Below are 25,741 nucleotides of genomic sequence, written 5' to 3' on the forward strand. Positions count from 1 at the left end.
TGATTATTTAATGAACTAGGAATTTCTTTACTAGGTTGCAACACATTTTCCATGGTTATCAGGAACATTATAACATATACAAACAGAATAAATATAGTAATGAATATGAGAAATATTATTATATTTTTATCATGAAATTAACACTTTCATACACATCAGACTTGTATTAAGAAATCATAAAAGAATGTACAATAGCAAACCACAAATAAGAAAATAGAAAATCAAAGTCAGAAATTACAATTGAATTTTTCCTTCCTACTCACTTTCACTTTCAATTTCACAACCTTTGCATATGATACTTTTTGCAGAATGAATGGAACACAGATACTTGGAATGCCTGCAACAAACTATAGACACTTTTGTCATCTTGTCTTTCCTTTTTAGAGTTTTTACTCTTCAAACAGATGTAACATCTTCCTCTTGAATAAAATTCAACAGACTGAGCAGTTGCAGTGATGCTGGGTGGCGTTTTCCCTAGAACACTTTCCTTTGCAGAGATGATAGGCTTTTCTAAACCCATGGTATTCTTTGCTCTCTCTTCCACAGCTGACCTAACGAGATGTTGACCTAATTATGGCAGATACAGTTTCTTACATTATGCTTCTTCTTATTCCAGTTTGGGTTGTTTATCATGAAAATTGCTTCAGCATTGAGACAGGCAACATCTGTCAAGGTGAAAAAGAGAGATAATGGCTACCTTCTCGTCCCTCATTTTACTGAATGATGTCACGTCATTTGATCAATGCTGTCTATGCTCCCTTTGGTTTCATTGTAGTAGAGATTGATGTTTGTCTTTTTTTTTCTCTGTGTTAACTCATCCACCTCGTTATCATTGTGTAATGTGGAAAGAAGTAGGAGATTCTTAGTAGGCTTCAGTTTGGAGATGTATGAAACCAGCTTCAGTTTGGAGATGTATGAAACCAAGGTAACTGGTGCATTGCCTGTTTTCAGATCTTTGAATAACAACTTAGAGGAAAATAGCTCAGCAGTCTCTGTCAGTGAACAGACAAGGTCAGTCTGTACACTTTTGTGCTGTACATGTCCCTTCATGTTTCCACTTCACTATCACATTGGATACAGTGGACGTAGGGATATTTAGGAGTGTGGACATACAGGCTTTTGACACAAGTGACACCCAGTCATCTGACCACGTTTGAAGTCCGTGAGTTCCGTGACATGCCCCATTCTGCTCTCTCACAATGTCTAATGACTACTGAGGTCACTGATATGGAGTATCTGGCACTAGGTGGCACATTGCACGTAATATGAAAAACATATATTTTTGGGGGTGTCCAGATACTTTTTATCACATAGTGTATATATTTTTCCTGTTGGGGAGGATTGTTTGAACATTATTTATCAACACAATTCCAGAGCTGTCCTGACATCAAGGAAATATGTTTTTTTTATTTTCTGAAGTTTTGCTCATTGTACACTAGAAATGTGAATATTAAAAATACAAAAATTAACTTTCTGACTACGCCAGTGGCTTATTTATCTAATTGTCTGTTTGTCACATTATTAATCTGCTTCCATTAGATTGATTTTGTACCATAACTTTGGTTTTACATTCACACTTTTACTTTTTGAAAACTGTAACATACATGGTAGTTATGTGTTCTCATTTCATTCTTGTATTACATTTTTTACATTACAACTTTCCGTTAAGTACAAGAATGGTAACACTTTCTGGTGTTTTTATTGTGTACAAATACATATGATGATGATGGAATGGGTATTCAGCTGCTTGTGGTGTTCTTTTCAACAATATATTTTTCCAAAAAGAAAGTCATATATGTGTAAAGTTTGGTTGAAATTTCCCCAGGCATCCCAGAGTTATGCTTCAGTTTCATCACTTCCCTCCTGTGTCCCCACTAATACGGGTGCTGTAGTAGAATTGGCAAAAATGATGTGAGCTTAGCATGGCTGCGCCAAACGCTACATCAAGAAATCACGTTACGCAATTTTGTTTGCATCTCTATGGCAACACCTCAGTGTTGTAGACAGTTATTGTTTTCACCTGCTGCCACTTGTGTTTCACAGTTAAAAACTGGCAAGAGTTCTGCCAGTTATCAGCAGTCTTCTTTTGCCAACTATACTATACCAGGACATCTTACATCCACAGTACTTCTCTCCCAGTTTATCTATATTTGTACTCTGCAAGCCACCTCATGGTGTGTGGCAGAGTGTGTTTTGAGTACCAGTATCTGTTCTCCTTTTCCCTGTTACAGGCGCGACTGGTTTGTGGGAAGAACAATATCTGGTAAGCCTCTGTGTGGGCTCTAATCTCTCTAATTTTATCTTTGTGATATTTTTGCGACTGGCACTTAAGTTTTGTGAACCAAGTTTGGCTGAATTTATTCTAGGAATTCCAGAGTTATGCTAGAACATGCACACATATACATGTATACACTTACATATTGGTTTTTATCAATGTAGATGCCATCCAGTATAATTCCTGCTACACTTTGGCTTTTACTCACTGTTGCAGAAGATTTCACTTTGGGAATAAGTTCAAATTAATTTTAAGTACTGAAATTCTAAATGTATGCTTTATGTTTCCATTTCTGATTGCAGATTGAGCAGAAGAAAAAAGGTATAGCAGCAGCTTCTCATCATTCACAATATGGAATGGTGGAAGTGGAAGGCAGCTCAGCTTCAGGAAAAAAGAGCACAGAGAAATATCACAAAACATCGAGCACCAGTACTCATTATGAGACTTTCAGTAATGGTTCACATCAAAGCAGAACTCAGATACAAGGAAGTAGTGGAAGCTTAGAAGAGAAGCATATACAGAAGACTGGTGATATTTTAGAACCCAGAAAAAGTGATTTCGTGGGCAGTGAGAAACATAATCAACACACAAGTGATAGTAAAAATGTTAGTACTGGTGAATCTGGAGCTGTTTATTCGAAGAGTTGGGGTGGTCTTGTACCACACAGTGAAACACTGCAGGAAGGTAGTGCTGGTCGCCATGAAAGTTACAATATAACATCTCATTATGGACTGGGTGACAAAATAGGGAAACATAAAAAGAAGATACATACTTCTCACAACTACTCAGTCACTTGGAGAGAGAATGAAAAACCAGTACATCACTATAAAAATTATAGTTTCACTACTTCTGATGATACTGGGTCCTCCTCTGCACAGTGGTCAAGTGATGATCATGATGATGGCGATGATACTTACGATTTTTCGGATGGAGCAAATAACTCTTCTAGCACCTTTCACAAATTCACGTCATCCTCTTCATATCATTCCCTTAACAATGGATCTGCTCTTGCGAGTGACAGTCATATTGATGAAGGAGCACATGAATCTGAGAGTGGAATCCGGTTTATCCCTGCATGGCAACTTGCAGGAGGAAAGCCCACTCCATCACCTGATAATTTTGAGGGAACTTTGCTTCATGGTTCCACAGCCTCTGATGGTCAGCTGAGGCACTATTGGGTTAACAGCGGCTCAAACACAGTTCTTCAGCAGGGAAAACGTGCCAATTTGAATAATTTAAGTGGCTCACAACGTGAGGTACAAGGAGGCAGCTCATATTATTATCCATCTCCAGAAGTGAGTGGAGGTATGACTCAAAGCAGTATAGAATACAGTGCAACTAGCAATGAAGATAATGGGAGTGGTGTGAAACAGTATATTTCTCGCCAGTGGAGTAGTAAGCATCCAGGAGCTACCATTCACTGGGAAGAACAACACAAGAGTACAGCTGATGGAGAGCAAGATTATGATGAAGAAAAAGCTGAAGAAGAAGAAGAAGATGATGATGATGATGAGGATGATTATTATGATGATGGATCTGAATATACAGAAACATACAGCTCTCAGAAGAAAACCATCACTGCACATCGAACTCCTTATCAGCAAGATAGAGCAGTGCCTTATGGTAGGCATAAAAGGGACCTGCAAGCAGATACTGACTTTGATCAGCTGCTTCAGTGTAATTCCACAAACTGTGTACGACTAAAGTGTGTAATCAAGAAATTTACCAAAGATCAGGAAGTGAACATACAGATACGCTCTCGAGCATGGGTACAAACTCTTAAGAAGGTAAATGATCCTCTTTTGTAACTATTTTTCTAATAATGTCTATTGAGAATTAAATGTAAGCAAAACCCCAATTAATTAAACCTTTAATAGAAGTTACACCTATCAAACTGTAATCTGTATTCTCATTTTTACATTTTCCTCTTCTATAGGTGGCTTCAAACAAACGACTTCGTGTATCTTCACTGTTAGCAATGCAAGTTACTCAACTGCCCTACATTGGCAAGCCATATCGTCCTATCATTCGAAGTGAAGAAGTATTTACTGATGCTATATCAACAGATGTACCCACGAAGCCAGAGATTGTGCCTTTGTGGGTTGTAGTTTTGTCTGCATGTGCCGGTGTTCTTATATTGCTGCTGTTAATACTGTTGCTTTGGAAGGTATGCATTACAAACACACTCAAAATACATTTCTTTCCTTAGTAACAACATATACAGAGTTTAATTTAATCTAGATCTCAATACAATTATACTGAAAATTTAACCTTTTTTTTTTTTTTTCTTTTTTACATTATACTCTATTTGCCTTACATCTTGTCATGTGTGGATCATATTCACAATTTTATTTTTTTGCATTGCTTCAGCTGCTACAAGAATCAAGAGTCCTGCACAAGTGTTACAAAAATTATTATGTAGTAGTAGCTTCCAATTTTTTCATATTTTGATCTTTATTACAAAAAACTGCACTGTAACAAAGAATAATGCACATAGAATTCGGGTCTCATCACTACTGTAGTCTCTCACAAGAAACTAACACAAATCATTTGTTACTCACATTAACTGAGAGATCCACACAGCAATGCCCGAGTCAAGATTCCACAAAAATTGAATGATATGTTGTGAAGGTTGTAATGGTCGCCTAGTCATAGATATTGCTAATTGCTATAATCGCACTATTTCACTCCCATTTACGGAGCTTGTTAGCACTTGATGTTAGGTTGGCGCCATTAAAATGCATTGTGTTGTGGTAATCGCTGCTACTTGCTGGATCGCTGCCGTGTCTCGATGCTGATGCTGGCTCTAAATCTGGTTGTCTAGGGTTAAAAACATGAGGTCCCATGTTTTTATGTGCTTTTGATAAAGAATGAGCGAAACCAACAAATATGTAAACTTCAAATATTTATTACTCTGGTGGCCATCTTAATTCCACTGTCCACCAAAGACCATGACACAACACAAAGTAGTACTTCCTTTACATGTTCTTTGCATTGTTTATCCACCTCAAACAATAACACACAAACACACTTTACCAAAGTGACATTCCGACTGCGCCTCTTGACCCTTCTTGTTGCTTGTATTTATAACATTGTCAAAGAACTACTAAAAAGAGATATAGTTTATAAGTCACATGTACATCTGTTATCATAATTTGTGCAGAAAAGTTATTAATTTGCATCGAGTGACATAATTTAACATGTTATTAAAATGACAGACAGATTTGTTGACTTGACAGAATAATTCTTTGTTACAAAAAGGCCGTTTTTTAGAAGTTTGTCAATTGACTTCTCTAATTTGCATAAATAAGTAAATAACATGAATTATTAAGAATTACATTGGTTTTCGTCTAAAATAGGATTGATTTCGTGAATACTGAGTGAAACCACTCCTAGTGAACAAATAGGTTTCACTGGGTGATTTTTATTTAAGGAGATCCAAAATACCTAAGTTGGCCACTATTTTTCATACTTCATATTAATTATTTAAGATGAACTCAGTGTTTTTACATGATGACATTTGCTGTATCAGTGATCAAGTGATATAAACTTTCGTGTGGGTCAGTTATTCAGTATAATTTAATGGGTTGACTGTTTATGCAGACATGTTATGCAATCATTGTTAACATACACAATAACGTTTCTATAATCATAAATACTCATTAAACTGGTTGAATTTGGAGGGTATCGCATACTTTGGTAAAGTAAAGCCTTTAATATGTTCCGTTACAAGGTTGAACAGTGATGCAGTGATAACATTCAAAGTCTGTAAAAACCCACAGATATTTCATGTGGGAAATTATCTGTACACACAAGAGCCACATCATTGTGAGTGAAGTACTAAGAGTTCAAAACTGTCTAGTGTCAAGACAAGGCGAAGCTTTAATGTAATATTTTACTAACCTGGCACAAAAGTCGTAGGTTTTATTGAGACTCATCCACCTGAAGTTTGCCCAGTACACCTGTTTATTTTGGTGATATCTGTTGGAACTAGTTTTTTTTATATTAGTGTCTGCGAGAAACAACTGAAATCACTAAAATTGAATAATGAATCCCTGTCAGGTCCTACATAGAAATTGGGTTGTATTAGCCCTTATTGGAACCATAATATGCTGTAGGCCTCTGGAACGAAAAACTGTTCTCAGTAGTTGAAAGGAAACACAGAAAACAATCATTTACAAGAAAAGTAGCAGAAGCTATTCACAAAAGTACTCTCCATTACATCAACATCGATGTGCTGTAGGATTTTAGAAAATATTTTGAGCTCAGACATAATGAGGTATTTCAAACAAAGTTACCCTCTCCACGCCAGCTAGTATGGATTACAAAAATGTAAGGCAATTGGTCCCCCCCATGAACCATGGACCTTGCCGTTGGTGGGGAGGCTTGCGTGCCTCAGTGATACAGATAGCTGTGCCGTAGGTACAACCACAACGGAGGGGTATCTGTTGAGAGGCCAGACAAACGTGTGGTTCCTGAAGAGGGGCAGCAGCCTTTTCAGTAGTTGCAGGGGCAACAGTCTGGATGACTGACTGATCTGGCCTTGTAACAATAACCAAAACGGCCTTGCTGTGCTGGTACTGCGAACGGCTGAAGCAAGGGGAAACTACAGCCGTAATTTTTCCTGAGGGCATGCAGCTTTACTGTATGATTAAATGATGATGGCGTCCTCTTGGGTAAAATATTCCGGAGGTAAACTAGTCCCCCATTCGGATCTCCGGGTGGGGACTACTCAAGAGGATGTCGTTATCAGGAGAAAGAAATCTGGCATTCTACGGATCGGAGCATAGAATGTCAGATCCCTTAATCGGGCAGGTAGGTTAGAAAATTTAAAAAGGGAAATGGATAGGTTAAAGTTAGATATAGTGGGAATTAGTGAAGTTCAGTGGCAGGAGAAACAAGACTTCTGGTCAGGTGACTACAGGGCTATAAACACAAAATCAAATAAGGGTAATGCAGGAGTAGGTTTAATATTGAATAGGAAAATAGGAATGCGGGTAAGCTACTACAAACAGCACAGCGAACGCACTGTTGTGGCCAAGATAGATACGAAGCCCACACCTACTACAGTAGTACAAGTTTATATGCCAACTAGCTCTGCAGATGACGAAGAAATTGAATAAATGTATGATGAGATAAAAGAAATTATTCAGATAGTGAAGGGAGATGAAAATTTAATAGTCATGGGTGACTGGAATTTGAGTGTAGGAAAAGGGAGAGAAGGAAACGTAGTAGGTGAATATGGATTGGGGCTACGAAATGAAAGAGGAAGCCGCCTGGTAGAATTTTGCACTGAGCACAACATATTCATAGCTAATACTTGGTTTAAGAATCATGAAAGAAGGTTGTATACATGGAAGAACCCTGGAGATACTAAAAGGTGTCAGATAGATTATATAATGGTAAGACAGAGATTTAGGAACCAGGTTTTAAATTGTAAGACATTTCCAGGGGCAGATTTGGACTCTGACCACAATCTATTGGTTATGACCTGTAGATTAAAACTGAAGAAACTGCAAAAAGGTGGGAATTTAAGGAGATGGGACCTGGATAAACTGAAAGAACCAGAGGTTGTACAGAGTTTCAGGGAGAGCATAAGGGAACAATTGACAGGAATGGGGGAAAGAAATACAGTAGAAGAAGAATGGATAGCTTTGAGGGATGAAGTAGTGAAGGCAGCAGAGGATCAAGTAGGTAAAAAGATGAGGGCTAGTAGAAACCCTTGGGTAACAGAAGAAATATTGAATTTAATTGATGAAAGGAGAAAATATAAAAATGCAGTAAATAAAGCAGGCAGAAAGGAATACAAATGTCTCAAAGATGAGATTGACAGGAAGTGCAAAATGGCTAAGCAGGGATGGCTAGAGGACAAATGTAAGGATGTAGAGGCATATTTCACTAGGGGTAAGATAGATACTGCCGACAGGAAAATTAAAGAGACCTTTGGAGAAAAGAGAACCACTTGTACGAATATCAAGAGCTCAGATGGAAACCCAGTTCTAAGCAAAGAAGGGAAAGCAGAAAGGTGGAAGGAGTATATAGAGGGTCTATACTTGAGGACAATATTATGGAAATGGGAGAGGATGTAGATGAAGATGAAATGGGAGATATGATACTGCGTGAAGAGTTTGACAGAGCACTGAAAGACCTGAGTTGGAACAAGGCCCCCGGAGTAGACAACATTCCATTGGAACTACTGACGGCCTTGGGAGAGCCAGTCCTGTCAAAACTCTACCATCTGGTGAGCAAGATGTATGAAACAGGCGAAATACCCTCAGACTTCAAGAAGAATATAATAATTTCAATCCCAAAGAAAGCAGGTGTTGACAGATGTGAAAATTACTGAACAATCAGTTTAATAAGCCACAGCTGCAAAATACTAACATGAATTCTTTATGGACAAATGGAAAAACTAGTAGAAGCCGACCTCGGGAAAGATCAGTTTGGATTCCATAGAAACACTGGAACACGTGAGGCAATACTGACCTTACGACTTATCTTAGAAGAAAGATTAAGGAAAGGCAAACCTACATTTCTAACATTTGTAGACTTAGAGAAAGCTTTTGACAATGTTGACTGGAATACTCTCTTTCAAATTCTAAAGGTGGCAGGGGTAAAATACAGGGAGCGAAAGGCTATTTACAATTTGTACAGAAACCAGATGGCAGTTATAAGAGTCGAGGGACATGAAAGGGAAGCAGTGGTTGGGAAGGGAGTAAGACAGGGTTGTAGCCTATCCCCGATGTTATTCAATCTGTATATTGAGCAAGCAGTAAAGGAAACAAAAGAAAAATTCGGAGTAGGTATTAAAATCCATGGAGAAGAAATAAAAACTTTGAGGTTCGCCGATGATATTGTAATTCTGTCAGAGACAGCAAAGGACTTGGAAGGGCAGTTGAATGGAATGGACAGTGTCTTGAAAGGAGGATATAAGATAAACATCAACAAAAGCAAAACGAGGATAATGGAATGTAGTCGAATTAAGTCGGGTGATGCTGAGGGAATTAGATTAGGAAATGAGACACTTAAAGTAGTAAAGGAGTTTTGCTATTTGGGGAGCAAAATAACTGATGATGGTTGAAGTAGAGAGGATATAAAATGTAGACTAGCAATGGCAAGGAAAACGTTTTTGAAGAAGAGAAATTTGTTAACATTGAGTATAGATTTAAGTGTCAGGAAGTCATTTCTGAAAGTATTTGTATGGAGTGTAGCCATGTATGGAAGTGAAACATGGACGATAAATAGTTTGGACAAGAAGAGAATAGAAGCTTTCGAAATGTGGTGCTACAGAAGAATGCTGAAGATTAGATGGGTAGAACACATAACTAATGAGGAAGTATTGAATAGGATTGGGGAGAAGAGAAGTTTGTGGCACAACTTGACCAGAAGAAGGGATTGGTTGGTAGGACATGTTCTGAGGCATCAAGGGATCACCAATTTAGTATTGGAGGGCAGCGTGGAGGGTAAAAATCGTAGAGGGAGACCAAGAGATGAATACTCTAAGCAGATTCAGAAGGATGTAGGTTGCAGTAGGTACTGGGAGATGAAGAAGCTTGTGCAGGATAGGGTAGCATGGAGAGCTGCATCAAACCAGTCTCAGTACTGAAGACCACAACAACAACAACAACAACAACAACAAAGGCAATTGGTTAGCTGTAGTATTCCTTAACTTCTGAAAAGTGTTTCACTCATTATCACACCAATTCTTGGAAATGAAAGTACAGTGACGTACAGACTGCACACTTTATCTTGGATCCTGAGCAGAGGATGCTGGGGGTGACACTGGTTGCTGAGACAAGCCCCACCTCCTTATCCACAGTAGCCAGCTTACAGCTTATAAAAGAAACAAACAAACATGTAGTGGATTGATAACAATAGCAGTTGGTGATCATGTGCTACAGCACACTAAATACTGAACTTAAATTATGCCATTTCTGTTTGAATGCGAGCCAGAAATTGCATTAAGAGTGCGCCATGTTAGTATGCAAATAAAATGGACAAAAACACATTTTGTAGTGCCCTCTCCAAGATAAGTAGAAACCAATGTCGAGTGCTGATTGGTGCTACATTGCTCGCAGCACTAGGTCAATATTTCTCTTTGAAAGTGCATTTAAATCTAAGAAACTGTGGGCTTGAGATGGAGCTCATTTATTTGGCTCAGACTATTTGAGTAGAAACAGGAAGATGTGCCTTTCAAATTCATAGCATATTTTGAGTAGGCCATAGGAAAGGGTAAAATGCTCTCTAAAGATTTTCGTGTAGAGCATGAAGGATTTTTGGGCACCCTCTGACGTAACAATGCTGTGGTTAAGTGCTCAAGTGCATGCCAACTGGCAGTTTGTCAGCTGAGGTTTGATTCTCACTGCCACCATTTTTATACTTTATATATGTGACATTTTCATGATCTGGACTCACAGTGAAGAAGAACTCCAGAATTTCCTCTCCAACCTCAACTCCTTTGGTTCCATCAGATTCACCTGGTCCTACTCCAAATCTCATGGCACTTTCCTTGACGTTGACCTCCATCTGTCCAATGGCCAGCTTCACACGTCTGTCCACATCAAACTCAGCAACAAGCAACAGTACCTCCATTATGACAGCTGCCACCCATTCCACATCAAACGGTCCCTTTCCTACAGCCTAGGTCTTCGTGGCAAACGAATCTGCTCCAGTCCGGAATTCCTGAACCATTACACCAACAACTTGAAAACAGCTTTCGCATCCCGTAACTACCCTCCCGACCTGGTACAGAAGCAAATAACCAGAGCCACTTCCTCGTCCCCTCAAACCCAGAACCTCCCACAGAAGAACCCCAAAAGTGCCCCACTTGTGACAGGATACTTTCCGGGACTGGATCAGACTCTGAATGTGGCTCTCCAGCAGGGATACGACTTACTCAAATCCTGCCCTGATGAGATCCATCCTTCATGAAATCCTCCCCATTCCACCAATAGTGTCTTTCCACCATCCACCTAACCTTCGTAACCTCTTAGTTCATCCCTATGAAATCCCCAAACCACCTTCCCTACCCTCTGGCTCCTACCCTTGTTACCGCCCCCGGTGTAAAACCTGTCCCATGCACCCTCCCACCACCATCTACTCCAGTCCTGTAACCCGGAAGGTGTACACGATCAAAGGCAGAGCCACGTGTGAAAGTGCCCACGTGATTTACCAACTGACCTGCCTACACTGTGATGCATTCTGTATGGGAATGACCAGCAACAAACTGTCCATTCGCATGAATGGACACAGGCAGACAGTGTTTGTTGGTAATGAGGATCACCCTGTGGCTAAACATGCCTTGGTGCACGGCCAGCACATCTTGGCACAGTGTTACACCGTCCGGGTTATCTGGATACTTCCCACTAACACCAACCTGTCAGAACTCCGGAGATGGGAACTTGCCCTTCAGTATATCCTCTCTTCTCGTTATCCGCCAGGCCTCAACCTCCGCTAATTTCAAGTTGCCGCCACTCATACCTCACCTGTCTTTCAACAACATCTTTGCCTCTTTACTTCCACCTCGACTGACATCTCTGCCCAAACTCTTTGCCTTTACAAATGTCTGCTTGTGTCTGTGTATGTGTGGATGGATATGTGTGTGTGTGCGAGTGTATACCTGTCCTTTTTTCCCCCTAAGGTAAGTCTTTCCGCTTCCGGGATTGGAATGACTCCTTACCCTCTCCCTTAAAACCCACATCCTTTCGTCTTTCCCTCTCCTTCCCTCTTTCCTGATGAAGCAACCGCTGGTTGCGAAAGCTTGAATTTTGTGTGTATGTTTGTGTTTGTTTGTGTGTCTATCAGCCTGCCAGCACTTTCGTTTGGTAAGTCACATCATCTTTGTTTTTAGATATATTTTTCCCACGTGGAATGTTTCCCTCTATTATATATATAGCGCTTTCCCATTTGGTAAGTCATGGAATCTTTGTTTTAATATAGCAGCCTTATATATCAAATTTTGAAGGAGAGACTGACTCCAGCCACAGTCAGGCATTGAAATAATCTGCTGGTGAAAGTTAAAAAGTTTTGCCAGACCAGGACTTGAGCACAGATCTCCAACTTAACCCAAGTGGTTGACATAACCAACTCAACCATCTAACACGCTTTCTATCTGACCCAAATTATCAATATGTCATACACTAGCAGTGTCCATTTCCTGTTCACCTACTTGCTCGCAGTGAGTCCTGTAGTCCTGGAAGACACATGGACCCTGTTGTGCATCTGCACTGACGTTATCAAGGCAGCCATGCCTACAGATATACTTTGTGTACTGTTGTTTGATACAACAACCGAAAACATCAAATTTTGAGGGAAAGGCTGGCTGCTGCCAAAATTGGGCATCGAAATACTTTGATAGTGAAAGTTGTAGGAATACAGGACTCACTGCAAATTAATAATATAAAATTATTCATAATGTATCAACACTATCTCATTTAGCTACATGCTCATGTGGTTTCACACATGCATTCCACATCAGACTCAAAAACTTCATTGGAATACAATGGTCACAGTCATAGACTATTATGAATTTACGTTCAGAACTTTTCCTGTGCCAGTTATTATACTTTAAGAGATAAAATATTAAATATTTTCAGTGCTGATACTGATAAGCTGTCACACATTTTGGATAATTGACAATTTGGGATGGCTTTCTTTCACATAATTCAGGCTGTTGAAAGCAAATAGATTGAGTACTGTCATTACTCATAGCTTTATGAACATAGGTCTCCAGTGGTCCATTGGTGTTCCAACTTTGCTTTCTTCTGGAGTAGTAAGACTTTTTACCATCTGTTAAGTGGCCCCACAACTGTAATCCATAACTGATATTGTGATGGAGTGCATGGTGCACTGTTAAAAAGTACTGTGTTGTTATTATATGTCTTCATTTTCTCCAGAGGTATACAACACATGGAAGTTTTTCATGCACATGTGCAGCATTTTCTTGTCAGTTATGACACCAAGGTGTTTCACAGCACCTGCGTTATCCAAGAACATTGTGCCACCAAGACTATATAATAGCTACTCATGTTTTTATCATCATTCTTTTCATTCTGTTTAGCAGGAGTTGCTCTTTGTCCATAGTGAATAATACCTCAGCTTCATGAATTTCTTTATTAGGATTTTTGCATTAGGTATAAGCTCGTACCATCTGCAAATTAGAAAATCTGTTCATTAGAGTCCAAGTTATTTATAAATATTAAAATAGAAGATACAAAAGTATGGATATCTAAGGCATTCTATATTCTAGCTTTTGTTCCATGATGTTGTTCCTCAGATGTATATTGTCAACTGTTTTCTATGTAGGACTGAGGTTTTCAGAACAACACCAGTAACACCATAGTTCATCTTGCCCAGCAAGGTGTTGTGTGATATGCAGTCAAATGATTCACTAACATCACAAAATGTTAATTCTATAGGTTCTAACTCTCCATACATTTTCATTATCTTTCTTACCAGAATACACACAGTCATAGTAGTGGACCTAATCTTTTAAAATCTGTGTTGTGCATTGTGGAATATGCTGTTGTCTGTAAATTAATTGTGAAGATGATTTTACATAAGAGATTCCAGCCCTCTAGCCAATATAGTTTTGGCCTATATGTACACTGAAGGCACCACACATTAATTTTTTTTTTTTACTTTGTTTGTAATAGGTAACAGGCAGTAGCCTATTCCATCCATGATATGAAGTTTTCAGAGTCACCATTTGAGAACAGTATGCTGAAATATCATATCCCATACTAAAACATTTTCATCTTGTTTTGTCAATGCAGTATTGAATTAAGAGTTTTTTAAAATATATCTTGCTGAATAATGTATCATTTTTATGCACATTTTTCTTCATTCAGCTCTCCACATTGTTTTGATTTTCAGCTGTAGTCAACTTACAATCATTTAATTTCACAATACATAACAGTTATACAAATATTAACAGTTTTCTTGATGTAAAGTGAGTGAAATGTCTTATTACTTCAAAAGAAGTGTAAAATAACAATTTAAACCATTTCAGTGTGGCTTCTTCAAGAGGAACAGACCAACTGACACACCAGAGAAAGAACCATTGAATCGTAATGGTCATTACTCTAATGGTGATGAAGCGCTGTGAAGGATAGAAACAGAAGACAAGTAACCTGTTTCCTGTACCAGTTGTGGCTCTGGAAATGTAGAACATTTCTTGAGAAGACTGATAAATGTTCTGAATTGGAACTGAAGCTCCACGCCAATTCCAGTATTTAAGTTATTGAGGCAACTAAACTAATCAGTTTTGATTATGTTTAATGTAAATATTAAGTCAAAAGGAAGGATAATTATTTTCATATTCTTCTATGCCAGGTTGTAATGCATGCAGTCCCTAATGCATGTACAGAATTTGGAGTTCAGTCCCTAGTGGAACTATTATTTTGTTGATCGTCAAGCAGATACTCGAATAATTAACAGTAACTTCCAACCTAAAAAGGCATAAAAGAATATGGATGTTGACACACATATGACAGTATAGATGAAAGAATTACCTATGGTTGTGTCATATACTTGAGAGTCTAATATGGCAGCTTTAGTATAGCAGTGAGACTGGTATGAGTTGTTTCTGTGTGTTTCTGTTTAACTGTAGCTAAAGAAGGGGTGACTGCAAAAATCCTTCATAAAGGATACAAAATGCCAATAGTTATTCTTGTGCATTACTATACCATACAGATGGTTGGTTGACTGATTTATTTGTTTGTTTGTTTAGTTTGCTTAGCAGTCCAGTTTTAGTGCCCAAGTTTTTTGTTTTTATTGGTTTCACTTCTATCACACATTCTCTGTCCAAGCGACACAGAACAAATAAGTCATTCAACTGGTCAATACACTGTTGCATGAATAGCAAAGATTAAAAAACTTTTCTTGTTATAAAAATGTTCCTGTACACCTATAAAATGATCTGTATAACAAAGGTCTGTTATTTCATATTATTTGTGTAAAAGCATTTACTGTTCATGGCAAATTATGAATAATGCAACACTGCCAATAAATCTTTTGTAAATTAAATATTACCGTTTGAGTAAGCATCATAAATAAATAGTCAAGATGAAATATTTAAATTGGCAGACTTAATGGAATGGGGAACCATATAAGTACCATGTACAGAAGAGAGACTGCAAATTGTGAAATGACTATCATACGTGAAAGAGCTGAATCCTGAAATTATTTAAGTGTTATGCATTTTACAAAAAAGCACTTTCTATAGAGTTACAGATCTGGATGAACTATTTCCCTTATTTTTCACAAACTTTTTATGAATGGCTTTATTCTGCCTCACACAAACTGTTTCCTCTGTTTGCATAAGTTTTAGAAATGTTCATTACAATGCAGTTAACTTATTTTACAAGGTTTTCAGCACACAGAAAATGCATTATTGTTTTCATATTTCAATTTTTTGGAAGCTACCTCCTGTCTAAAGTCTGTAACTTGAGGCTTTACATTTTGTAGAGATCAAGATACACATCTGTTTTGTATCAACTGAACATAGTTAATTTTTTTTTTTTTTTTTTTTTTTTTTTGACACAAAAATTTAAGAGACAAGCTGTGTATCAAAGATTCAACTATTATTCTATGTAGTAAATCTGTAAGGCCATTATTAGTTCACTACATTTCAATGAAAATGTATGTAAATAGTAGGAACCCAAGCTTTGTGATAGTTAACTGTTTTGTTTACTTAATATTTGTACAAAATTATAATGCTTTTTAATAGCTGAATGTGCGTAACTTCTTCCCTTAATATCGTTATGCCACATGTATGAATGATTACATTTGTATATGATGTGTGACTGTTGTATGTCTGTTTGTGAGTATCATGATTTTTGTAAGAAATTTGTAACATAGTTGCAGAGGAGCTTGTTAAAATTTAATTACTGTACAGTACATGTCTGTTGGTGTGTAATCTGCATATTTATTACTTGTATTTTAATGAAATTACTTCATTTTTATATTCCTAGGTTTTAGTATATCATCCATTCCTAACATGTGTGCTGAAAAAATCCATAAGACCTGCATTTATCCACAGACTTTCATCATAAGAGCTTCATTTGCAATCCTTCATTGCTATTAACTATTAAACTACTACTTCTTAATGTAACAAATCTACAGAAATTAAGCACATCTCATTAGGATAATATTACAAAAAGTTATATCCATTTGATGCAAATGTATGCAAATATTATAAAACAAAAGGTCAATATGAGGTAAAAAATAAAGTTTTTCTACATGACCATAGAGTATTCATTGATGGAATTCCAATCACATCATCTGTGACTGTAAAAAAATGTAAAGAGTTCCTAACAAGTTATCATAAAAGTGCCTTATAATATTCTTGATGTGACAATAAACATCAATTGTCCAGCATTTTCTACGCACATTCAGGAAGTTTTTTAATGTATTGCTGTCATTGTTAGTAAAATGTACATACTATAAAAATAATGTAAATAAATCTATTTAATATCAAAAGTAATGATAGTATGTTGTCTTTCTTTCACCATGTAGTTTCCTTGTGACTCTCATTTGTGAATAAATGTACTGCTTTTTTGTTGCAGAAATAGTGAGTATAATGCATTAGTTGCTCCTGTCTTAATCAGTTTGTGTGTGAATGAGAGAGAGTGTGCATGAGTGTGAGAGAGAGTCAGATGTGATGATGCACACAACACGTATTAAGTCTCAGCGTATTCTTTACCTGTACTCATCTTTGTTTTTTTAACTGAATATCTTATTGTGCTTCAATAGAGTGCATGCATGTCCAGATGTTCATATTGTTTCTGTAAAAAGCTAAAACTTCATTAATGTTCTCCATAGGATATTGTGGAAGTAAAAAACTTCTGAAAATCTTCAAAAATGTGCAACTATATAGTATAAACTGACTCTTTCTGAAACTATTTTAGTTGTATAACATTTTTTGTGAAAAAAGTATTAAAAACTTTAATACTTAATTTTTAATCACAATATTATTATTATTTATGTTATGGATTTAAAACCCATGAAGTCAAGATCGTGCATGAAATCTTTTTTATTTGGATTCAGTAATAGTTTTGGCTAACAATCTAGTCATCGCCATATCTAAGATATAAAGAAGATCTCGTGTTAACAAGATACAACAACTTACAGAACTACAGATGATATTGTAGCAGGGTTCAAGAGTATATACATGAATTAATCATAGAACACATACCATAAAACATTCTTGATTAGTGTTGCTGCCATTATGGCTTCAAATATCATTAAAATCTTTTTTGTTTTAAATTACCGCATCCGTGCATGACATAATTAAAAACAGCCTTTTGTTATTTGTGGCCAATGTAATTAAAGCACAGTCACAAAACTGAAAATATGCATTAATATAGAGAAGAAGCAGTAAAAATAGAACAGTATTTGTGTAGGGAACTATCTATTATAATGACTAAATGTAAACGTATCATAAAAATCTAGCGGACATCAGTTCCCAGTCCACCATAGTGTGTATTATACGTATATGCCAAATGTTGCATTTCTTGCATGCTGTAGGGACAGAAACTGCCATTCTATTCACATACACTACATCACATCACCATATATATGACGACTTCTGTTACGAAGTGATTTAAATACTGATTGTGTCAGTTACTAAGTTGTAACAACTTAATGTCGTTGGTATCTTTTACACTTAGTTACTTTAGTGGAGAATTATACAAATATTCTTTTATTTTCAATGTCTCTTCATTATATTATTACCAACACTAATCAAGAATGATTTATGGTATGTATTCTGTAATTGATTTTTGTGTATACTCTTGAACAAGCTACGATATTTTCTGCAGTTCTGTAAGCTGTTGTATGTTGCTAACATGAGGAAAAACTGTTTTATATCTTACATCTGAAGACTGATAGATTGTTAGCAACTAGTAATCAGCCCAAGGTGACAAAGACACCATTATTAGTACCTCTCTAAGTCTGAATGAGTTTGTGTAACAGAGCTATGAGAAGCTGGATGTTCCTTCTACAATACTGGAAAGATTTGGCAGGAATGTAGCCACTGTACATGATTGCAGGCAGGGATGGTTACGAGAATGTTTGATCCCAAGAAGACTGTACACGTGCCACTACTGAGAATGACTCTGGTGCATTGTATTGCATCTGCAGCAGCAATCTGAGCAGCAGCAGGCACCACAGTGACACAACAAACTAGTACAAATTGATTACTTCAATGATTCAAGGACAGCTTCAAACTAGATGCCTTGTAGCCTGCATTCCACTGACCGCAAACCATTGCCCTCTGCAACTTCAATGGTGTCAAGCAAAAGGTCATTGGAGGGTAGGTTGGACGTCTGTTGTGTTTTCTGATGAAAGTCAGTTCTGCCTTCATGCCAGTAATGGCCATGTCTTGGTTAGAGGAAAGCCAGTTGACGGCCTGCAATCAAGCTTTCAGTGTGCTAGACACACTGGACCTATACCTTCAGTTATGGTCAGGGATGTGATTTCAAATGACAGCAGGAGCACACTCACGGTTATCCCACACACCTTGACTGCAGATTTGTATGTCGATCTGGTGATTCGATCCATTGTGCTGCCATTCATGAACAACATTCCATGGGGTGTTTTCCAATAGGATAACACTTGCCCACATACCATATACCATTGTTGTAACCCAACATGCTCTACAGTGTGTTGGTATATTGCCTTGGCCTGCTGGATCACCAGATCTATCTCCAGTTTAGCACAAATGGCACATCATCAGGCAACAACTCCTGCATCATCCAGAACTGACATAAACCATCCCTTATTGACCGAGGAAGTGCAATAGACATGGAACTCCAACTCTCAAACTGACATCCAGCATCTGTACAACACAATGGGAGCACATCTGTGTGCTTGCTTCCAACATTCTGGCAGTTACACCAGTTATTTATGTACCAGCATTTCACATTTACAATGGATTATCTTGTGCTTACATTAACCTGTGATCTTGCGATGCCAGTCACCTAAATATGTCCCTAGACAAATGTATCAAGAAATTTCATTACTCTATTTTTTTATTTTTTTATTTTTATTTATTTATTTATTTATTTATTTATTTTTTTTTTTTGCTGCAATTTTTTTCCATCAGTGTATAAACATTTGAGTTATGGGAAATTTGTATCCCTTAGACCAAATATTCTGATACAGTATAGGAATAGCTTAAAGAAATGAATAGCTTCAAGATTTTTACTGAATTTTTCAGTATCTGGGGTCTTCAACTTCCTCCTGATGTCTACCAGCAATCTCTTTTAAACTTCTGTACCAGAATATAAAACCCTATTCTGAAACCTTTAAAAGAGATGCTTAATCTACACAGAAATTATATTTGCTTCAAGTATTGTGGTTGAATTTCACTCTTCATTCTAAATTCAAATTTATAGCAAGCTCAAATATCATTAAAATGCTTAGATCCCTGAAGAGGTTTTTGCAAGATTTTCCATTATGAAATTTGAACAATGTTCTTCAAGTAAATATTTTTATCTTAGCTACTTTGGCCCAGAAAATTATGCCATGGATAGTGCTGAATGAAAGTAGCTAAGAATCCAGCTTGTGTGTCAATACAAGTGCAAAGTAGGCAGAACTCAGCCTTACACATATTCTGGTGCCTGCTCAGTTTATTATTATCCATCTGTATCCCTATGACTTTCAGTCATGAAGCCTTATATATTGTGTGTATCCACTGATCTTCATCTCTGGTACCTGTTTGTAAGTGCCTATTACTATTCTTTGTGATATTAAAGGTTAAGCTGTTTGCTTTGAATCAGTTGTAAACCTGTTCCATTACTCTTGTGGTTGTATCTGGTATGGATATGTTTGGGTCCTTTATCAGTATATTTCTCTCATTAGTAGACAACACAGTTTTGAAGAATCTTCCAATGTCCTGGACACATATTTCACATCTACATATAAATACATACTTCACAAGTCACCATGAGGTGCATGGCAGACAGTACCCTGTACCATGGCTAGTTGTCTATTTTCCTGTTCCACTCACAGACAGAGCAAGGAAAAAACAACAATCTACATGCTTCCATATGAGCTCTTTTTATCGTATCTTATCTTCATTGTCCTTATGCAAAATGTATGTTGGTGGTAGTAGGATCATTCTGCAGTGAGCTTTAAATGCTGATTCTCTAAATTTCCTTAGAAGTGTTCCTTGAAAAGAACATCGTCTTCCCTCCACGGATTCCAATTTGAGTTCCCGAAGCATCTCTGTAACACTTGCACATTGTTTGAACCTTCAGATAACAAATCTAGCAGTTTGCCTCTGAATTTCTTTGATGTCTTCCTTCAATATGACATGGTGTGGATCCCAAATGCTTGATCAGTACTCAAGAACAGGTCACACTAATGTCTTGCAAACCATCTCCTTTAGAGTAGAACCACACGTTCCTAAAATTCTCCCAATAAACTGAAGTCAATCAATAGCCTTACCTATCACAATCCTAACATGCCTGTCCCATTTCATATCACTTCGCGACATTACACCCAGATATGGAAAGAATTTTATGGTGTCAAGCAGGACACTATTAATGCTGTATCCGAAGATTATGGGTTTGTTTTTCCTATTCACCTGCATTAACTTAAATTTTTCAAAATTTAGAGTTAGCTACCGTTCATCACACCAACTAGAAATTTTGTCAGTCATCTTCTGTCCTCCTGAATTCAATCAACTTTGACACCTTACCGTACACCACAGAATCGTGAGGAAAAACCACAGATTGCCGCCCACCCAGTCCATAAATCATTTTTGTATACAAGGTGTTACAAAAAGGTACGGCCAAATTTTCAGGAAACATTCCTCACACACAAAGAAAGAAAATATGTTATGTGGACATGAGTCCGGAAATGCTTACTTTCCATGTTAAAGCTCATTTTATTGCTTCTCTTCAAATCACATTAATCATGGAATGGAAACACACAGCAACAGAGCGTACCAGCGTGACTTCAAACACTTTGTTACAGGAAATGTTCAAAATGTCCTCCGTTAGCAAGGATACATGCATCCACCCTCCGTCACATGGAATCGCTGATGCAGCCCTGAAGAATGGCGTATTGTATCACAGCCGTCCACAATACGAGCACGAAGAGTCTCTACATTTGGTACCGGGGTTGCGTAGACAAGAGCTTTCAAATGCCCCCATAAATTAAAGTCAAGAGGGTTGGGGTCAGGAGAGCGTGGAGGCCATGGAATTGGTCCGCCTCTACCAATCCATCGGTCACTGAATCTGTTGTTGAGAAGGGTACGAACACTTTGACTGAAATGTGCAGCAGCTCCATCATGCATGAACCGCATGCTGTGTCATACTTGTAAAGGCACATGTTCTAGCAGAACAGGTAGAGTATCCCGTATGAAATCATGATAATGTGCTCCATTGAGCATAGGTGGAAGAACATACTGATGAAACTAAAATGAGCTCTAACATGGAAATTAAGTGTTTCTGGTCACATGTCCACATAACATCTTTTCTTTATTTGTGTGTGAGGAATGATTCCTGAAAGTTTGGCCGTTCCTTTTTGTAACACCCTGTATAGAGAATAACAGCAGTTGTTGGTTGGTTGATGTGGGGGAGGGGACCAAACAGCAAGGTCATCGGTCCCAATGGGTTAGAGAAGGATGAGGAAGGCCATTTCAAATGAACCATCCAGGCAGAATAATAGCAGTCCTATGACACATCCCTTGGGCACTCCTGACAATATCCTGGTCTCTGATGAACACTCAATGCCGAGGACAACACACTCGGTTCTATTACTTAGGAAGTCTTTGGGCTACTCAAATATCTGGGAACCTATTAAGTATGCGTGTACCTTTATTAACAGTCTGCAATGAGGTACCAAGCCAAATGCTTTTCAGAAATCTTGAAATATGGAATCTGCTTGCTGCCCTTCATCCATACTTTGCAGTAAATCTTGTGAGAAAAGGGCAAGCTGAGTTTCACACAACTGATGCTTTCTAAAACTGTGCTGATTGACGGACATAAGCTTTACAGTATCTAGAAAATTTATTATATTCAAACTCACAATACATTCTAGAATTCTGCAGCAAACTGATGTTAAGGATATTGATTTGTAATTTTGTGCATCCATTCTTTTAGTTTTCTTCTTTACAGGAGCCACTTGCACTATTTTCTAGTCACCTGGGACTTTACGCTGGGCGAGAGATTCATCATAAATGCAAGCTAAGTAAGGGGCCAATACCATAGAGTATTCATTGTAAAACCGAACTAGGATTCTATCTGTACCTGCGACTTGTTTGTTTTTAACTCTTTCAATTGTTTCTCTAGGCCGGGGATGCTTATTGCTATGGAACTCTGTGTAATGGTAAAACTATGGTATGTTTGTATGACTCTCCTACATGAATTATCTCTTAGACACAGAATTTAAAAGTTTGGCTTTCATTTTGCTATCTTCAGATGACATACCGAATTGGTCAATGAGTTACTGGATGGAGGCCTTAGACCTGCTTAGTTATTTCACATAGAACCATATCTCAGCTAAATATTTTGCTGCGATATTAATGGTGGTAGTTGTTGAAAGTTTCATGCATAGATCTTTTCACAGATGCACAAGTCTCTACTAACTTTTGCCTGTTTCATTTGCACATTCTATTTTGAACTGATAGTGTAACAGCCTTTGCTTCCTCACCATTTTCCGAATATTATTGCTAAACCACGGCGTGTCTTTTCCATCCTTAATCTACTTACTAGGCACATACTTGTCCAGAGTATGATTTACAATCAGTTTAAACTTTGTCCATAATCCTTCTATGCCCATCATACTGGAACTAAATGATGTCAATTGTTTTTCTGCCATTTACAGCAGGAACATTCTCTTGCCCTGTTGACTAATTTATTAACTTCTGTAACCATAGTCATTATTATGACATCACAATTATTAATCCCCATCCCTATATTGATATCATCAGTAAGGTCAGGCCTGTTTGTAGCTACAAAGTCTAAGATATTTTCATTGCACGTTGGCTGCCAAACTAGCTGCTCAAGACAGTTTTCGGAAAATGTGTTCAAAAATACTTCACAAAATTGTCTTTCTGCACCCCCTGCAAATGAATCCATAGATGTTCCAATCTATAAGCAGTAGGTTGAAGTTGACTGTAGACTCTAGAACCGACACAGCAGAATTGGATGGAATCTGAAATGAACAATTCCCACTCCTCTGTCTTTCCAATAAATGTTCCAGGATTAGTTAAGTATCTTAGGGCTTTCTGCTTTGGATTTTAGCCATGTCTTGAGCCCAAGAATAATTTGAGCACAAGAACTTTCCTGGAAGGCAGAAAATTTGGGAACTTCATTACAAATACTTTGATAATTTTCTGATGAAATTTTGGCAATAGAAGTGTCTTTACTCTGAGCATGGTCTGATGTCCCGATCTGCATATTGACTGGTGTTTGTTCATCAAAGTACCACGGCATCTGCCCTGAGTGGCAATTTCATGGGTGCCAAATTGGTATACTTGAAGGAAAAAAAACTTGTTTCACAAAACACCTAGCATCTGGTGCACATTGGCCCATTGAGTATTTATACGATTTTGAAAGGCATCCCTTTTGGTTTTTGAATATTTTTGAACCATTCTAAGATGATTTTTGAATGTATCATAGATTAATTTTTGCTGATGCATAGTGTACTTGGTGTCTTTGCCAGAGGAATCCTCATTGCATCTAGAAATAAAAAAAACTTTCCTGTGGACAAAAGGGGATGCGGCTGTATGAGCTGAACCAAATAAACCTGAACAGGAGAATCCCAACTGCTCTTTGTTTATGTGGATGACTGGGTGTGCAAATGATCAGCATTGTTGTAATTTTTAGCAAAATCCATAGATTCGGACTGCCAGAGTGGAAATAAGTGATTAACAAGAATAACAGGTAAGAAAGATTACATATTATCTCCTCGGCATACCCAAGAAAATGAAATTCATACAGAAAATTTTTGCCAAATCACTACACACTAAGGACCAATTGTATAGTCCTCAGTTAGCAGCCACCTTAAGTTCTATTCTTGGAATAGTGTGGAAAATTCGTTGTGCGAACACATAATAATGCCTAACTGGAGAATAAAGGTGGGATACCCGAACTGGTGATTCTGGCAGGGTTAGTGAAGTTAACCAGAGAATAAGTTTTGACAGTGGCAGAAATAGTTACAGAATTAATGATGACAAGATAGTTTGTTAGAACGAGGAAGGAGAAGAAATGGGGACATCACACAAATTATATGGAAGAATGTGATGATTCCAAATTTACATAAAAATTTCATGTTATTACTTTTCTATCTCATACTTGAGAAACTAGATTGTATGAATGAAATGTGAAGCTATTTCCTAACATAAGACTTTTTGCTTGTAGAAGGCCTAATAGGCATTTGATATTGGTAGTTCATTAATTATATTCTGTCCTGTTATTTGTGTATATGAGATAGATAAAAATGATCTTCTGTGCCAAAACAGTCTTGTTTATTTGGCATATATTACAACTGCTGCAATATTAGACAGGCGTATTTCATTTTATCTAGCAGACAGTCACAAAATAGACGTAATCAAATCAAGAAACCACACCAGTCTTGGGTACTACTCATATTAACAGCTTTTTCAGTGTTAGACAATGACATTTTGGTTTTTCACGTAATAAAACATTTGACAGACTTTGATGAGATAATAGATCTGTAAAAAGGAAAGCATGCCATGTAAAGCTGTAGCAAAATTATATGGAAAAAATTCAGGGACCTGAGGACTGAAGAAATGTTTACTGCCTTGCTTGTCTCTTGTCTCTACTATTTAATTTTATGTCAGACAAAAGAGAAAGTTATTAGATAATAAACAAGAAAGAGTGCAAATTTTCTGAAGAATTCTTACTCTCCTTGTCATAAATAATCTCACCCAATACTAATTACGAGTTTTTTTTTTTTTTAAAGAAAAAAAAAAGGGGATAGGATGTCAAACTGGTCGATCAGAGCAGGAGAGGTACCACAGGACATTAATTTCCACTGTCCTGAATATTGGTTTAATGGCTGCCATTACAAAATATACATGTCTGAATTCCACAGAGCAAAGTACAATGACACGCAATAGAATAATGCTGTGGGGAAGAGGCACGGCACTGCACTTTGGCACACTTACAACAAAATAATATGTCTTACATTTCCTCAATCATATATGTTTTATACATCAAATTCTTCAAAAAGATGTGCACTACAAAATGAACATATTTTTAAAATTTGATTTTTTAAAAATTTTTGACATCCTATCCCAATTGCTCGTGAGGTGGGGGGCGCAACTATCAAGTTTTTGCCCTGGTTTGAGAATATTGTAGATCTGTGGCTGAAATCTCTGTCAGCTTTTATAGTTTACTTCTTCCTTTAGTCTTCTTAGCACGGGCAGGATGTGTGCGTGCTGTGTGCTGACACAGGAGGAGCTGACCACAGTTTGTGAACTGTTGA

General features: G+C 37.4%; 1 protein-coding gene across 2 annotated transcripts in view; it reads left to right on the plus strand.

Annotated features, from left to right (window-relative positions):
* Positions 1–15,234, plus strand: part of LOC126175636 (integrin alpha-PS2-like) — an 836,969-nt gene extending 821,735 nt beyond the window's left edge. For both annotated transcript variants that reach the window (XM_049922524.1, XM_049922526.1), the window contains 3 exons: positions 2,578–4,062; positions 4,212–4,442; positions 14,286–15,234. In XM_049922524.1, the coding sequence (XP_049778481.1) occupies positions 2,578–4,062; positions 4,212–4,442; positions 14,286–14,381 (1,812 nt within the window). In that variant the 3' untranslated portion in view covers positions 14,382–15,234. The remainder of the gene's footprint in view (positions 1–2,577; positions 4,063–4,211; positions 4,443–14,285) is intronic.
* The last annotated feature ends 10,507 nt before the right edge of the window (positions 15,235–25,741 follow it).

The sequence above is a fragment of the Schistocerca cancellata genome, chromosome 3, assembly GCF_023864275.1.
Source record: "Schistocerca cancellata isolate TAMUIC-IGC-003103 chromosome 3, iqSchCanc2.1, whole genome shotgun sequence".
Taxonomy (NCBI): domain Eukaryota; kingdom Metazoa; phylum Arthropoda; class Insecta; order Orthoptera; family Acrididae; genus Schistocerca; species Schistocerca cancellata.